The sequence below is a fragment of the Panicum hallii genome, chromosome 7, assembly GCF_002211085.1.
Source record: "Panicum hallii strain FIL2 chromosome 7, PHallii_v3.1, whole genome shotgun sequence".
Classification (NCBI taxonomy): Eukaryota; Viridiplantae; Streptophyta; class Magnoliopsida; order Poales; family Poaceae; genus Panicum; species Panicum hallii.
In genome coordinates, this window is record NC_038048.1 from 34921371 (window position 1) to 34924406 (window position 3036).

At 45.7% G+C, this 3036-nt stretch overlaps 1 protein-coding gene across 1 annotated transcript; it reads left to right on the forward strand.

Annotated features, from left to right (window-relative positions):
- Nucleotides 1–1614: 1614 nt before the first annotated feature.
- Nucleotides 1615–2705, forward strand: LOC112900696. Its single transcript, XM_025969521.1, has 2 exons — nucleotides 1615–1847; nucleotides 1940–2705. Exons 1-2 carry the CDS (start codon nucleotides 1615–1617, stop codon nucleotides 2703–2705), a joined length of 999 nt encoding a protein of 332 aa, XP_025825306.1.
- Nucleotides 2706–3036: the final 331 nt, after the last annotated feature.

Here is a 3036-nt window from a genome sequence, read left to right on the forward strand (position 1 = left end):
AGAGGCTCTTTGCCGAGTGCCTGATATTTTGTACTCGGCAAAGCCCTGGACACTCGGCAAAGGCCGCGTTTCCGGTAGTGGATGGCTTCGACCCTCATCGGCTTTCTCATGGTAGAGCTCGTGTAACTTGGTAACAAGGTCTAAAATATATAATTTTAGATAAAAGGATTCCTGTTTGTTACAGAAGTATTTTCGCCATGAATCTAGAAGTAGTGATGTATGTCATATTGACCTTTATGTATTTTTATTGATACTCTTAAAACAAATATATAAATAGACTTAAAATTTACACGTAGTGATGTAGTAGTTATTATGGTGTACACCAAAGTCCTAACACCAGCACACCAGGAAAGGGACCTTAATAAAGTAGGAGACAAGGCTCCAAGCCAAGTCAAGCCCTGATGTCACTAATGATATGTTTGATGACCATGCTTCGATGCCAAATTTTAAATCTAAAGGTGGATACTTGGACTCCAATTTATTTCCACATAAGAAAAAAGAAGACATTAGTCCCGTGCATGATGTAAGCGACCCTATTCTCATGTGATGCCCATCAATAGCAAGATGCGTGTAGTGCCGTTGCCAATCTGGATGTTTTGCAAGTTTTAAGTGCTCACAGGGTATGGTGTATATACTTGTATTGATAAGGGCATATGCGTGTGTTCATGTGAGCGCTCTTTACCGTGTTTTCGTAACTTTGTATTTTACTTTTTAAGAGTACTGGCTATCAGAACGAAAAATGATTGACAACCTCCGTGTCACTCTGCCGTGATGCCCGTCTGTTTGTACCGTGTACAAAGGATGAACATTTTGTGAGTTGCGGTGAGAGAAGGTGCCCACCTAAATTGCCGAGGGTCCCATCAACGTGAAGTTTACGCAGCAGCTTCTTTTCTACGTAACAAATAAACTTCTGATGCGTAGTGGTTGCTGAGCTACAAGGTAGTCCCTCCGGCCTGAAATATAAGATATTGAAGGGTTCAAAATATTTTAGGATATTTTTAAAAGTAATTATTCCCAGCCGGCTATAAAATCAGCAAAATAACAACCAAACAAGATATAAGGGTACATGCGTTATTTCCTCATGTCCTTAATTTGTCATAAAATAAAATTGTTAGAAAGGACTGAGGGAGTAAATATGTGAATCAGGTCATACAGGGCAAATGGAATAATGCATGGATGCCGTGAAATTCCCACCAGTGTATTTCATGAAGCCCTAAGACTAACTCCAATCTGCGCTATGCATACCTGCGAGGCAATGGGCCAGATGCATAGCTCCGGCATTTTGGCGGCCCAGCTTGTATGGGCTGTTTTCCAACGCGCGCAGGCAAATTGCCTTACTGGCCCAGCCAAAAACTTTTGGCGCCAACGTGTGAAGTTTCCCTCCCCCAGCCCGAGTCATTTTGTTTCGCGGCGCGTGTAGAGCACCGCGACGCCGGTGATTGCGGCCTGCGGCCGGCGGCGCACTTGCAGCCCCCCGTCCTGCACTTCCCCACTCGAGCGACGTGGCAAGCAAGGTATTCCCTCGTCGCTCCTTTGCTGGCGTCAAGTCCGTTTTTTGCACTAGTTGATTCGCATGGTGTTTGTACAGTTAGGATCTCCCCCCAATCCCCCACCATGTCGGCGTTCCGATTACTTTCAATTTCACGCAAGAGGAGGGTACGCATTGAAGCTGAAGCTACTCATGCAGCTGTACTGACGATGACACGACATGTGGTTGCTCCTAGATGGGGTGGTTCTGTCCCCATGCACCGTGTAATTTGGAGAGATAAGGATGGTGCCTGGGCAGAGCTTGTGAGGCGTTACTTCGCGCCGGAGCCTTTGTTCGATGACGCCACATTCCGCCGCCGGTAATGTTAGCTAGATGCACCTATTATCCACAAAATTGTAGTCCAACATGTGAAAAAAGTCATGCTAATTAGATTTCCTCGATGTCATGCAGTTTTAGGATGAAAATAAGCTTGTTCGACATGATCTTTGAGAGACTTGCTGAGAAGAGTGAGTATTTTCATCAGAAAGCCAATGGTTTAGGACGTATGGGAATCCATGGAAAGCATAAGTGCGTTGTGGCCATGCGGATGCTTGCGTATGGAAGTATAGCCGACGCACTTGATGATGGTTATGCCATGGCCGAGAGCACCGTTTTGGAGTGCGTCAAGGAGTTTGCAAGCACTGTCATTTCCGTGTTTGAGGAAGACTATCTGCGACCACCTAATCAGGCCGAGTTCAATAGGATTTTAATGGAGAATGAAGCTAGAGGTTTTCCCGGGATGATCGGAAGTATCGATTGCATGCATTGGGAGTGGGGAGCTTGTCCGGTTGGTTGGCAGGGTCAGTTCACTGGACGGAAGGGGCGACCGACTGTTGTTCTTGAAGCTGTTGCAACTAAAGATCTCAGAATTTGGCATGCATTCTTTGGAATGCCAGGCTCATACAACGACCTCAATATTTTGGACCGTTCACCTGTGATTGATGACCTTGCCAATGGAAGAACTCCTCAAGTTGAATTCTTTGTCAATGGCAACAGGTATGACATGGCATACTACCTAGCTGACAAGATATATCCTGAGTGGGCAACACTGGTGAAAACAAAGAGTGAGCCTGTGAATCCAAAAGATAGTACCTTTGCTGATGCCCAAGAATCTGCCAGAAAGGATGTTGAGCGTTGTTTTGGTGTCCTTCGATCTAGGTTTCGTATCATACAATAAGCTAGTAGATTGTGGAGACCGCATGACATGAACACAATTATGCGGGCTTGTATTATTCTTCACAATATGATCATCGAGTCCGAGCGGGACATGGTCCTAGATGAGAACGAGTTTCGTGAGCCCACTGATCAGCCAATTCCAAGAGACAGGAACGTTGCCGAGATCAATGCTTTGATGGCTGCATACCACAAGATCCAGGACAAGCCTACATCCCAGCGCCTCCAGCAGGATCTCATCGAACATCATTGGATGTTGAAAGGGAATGAACAAGGGCCATATGCACGCCGGGCACGTCAGTAATTGTTTGAAAGCCGGGCTTTTGTTTGGAAGC

What these genes read in the sequence shown, in the direction of transcription:
- LOC112900696 (XM_025969521.1), top strand. Translation starts at nt 1,615, where the DNA reads ATGTCGGCGTTCCGATTACTTTCAATTTCACGCAAGAGGAGGGTACGC. An exon ending in GACGCCACATTCCGCCGCCG is followed by an intron (nt 1,848 to 1,939) that starts GTAATGTTAGCT and finishes GATGTCATGCAG; the next exon opens with TTTTAGGATGAAAATAAGCT.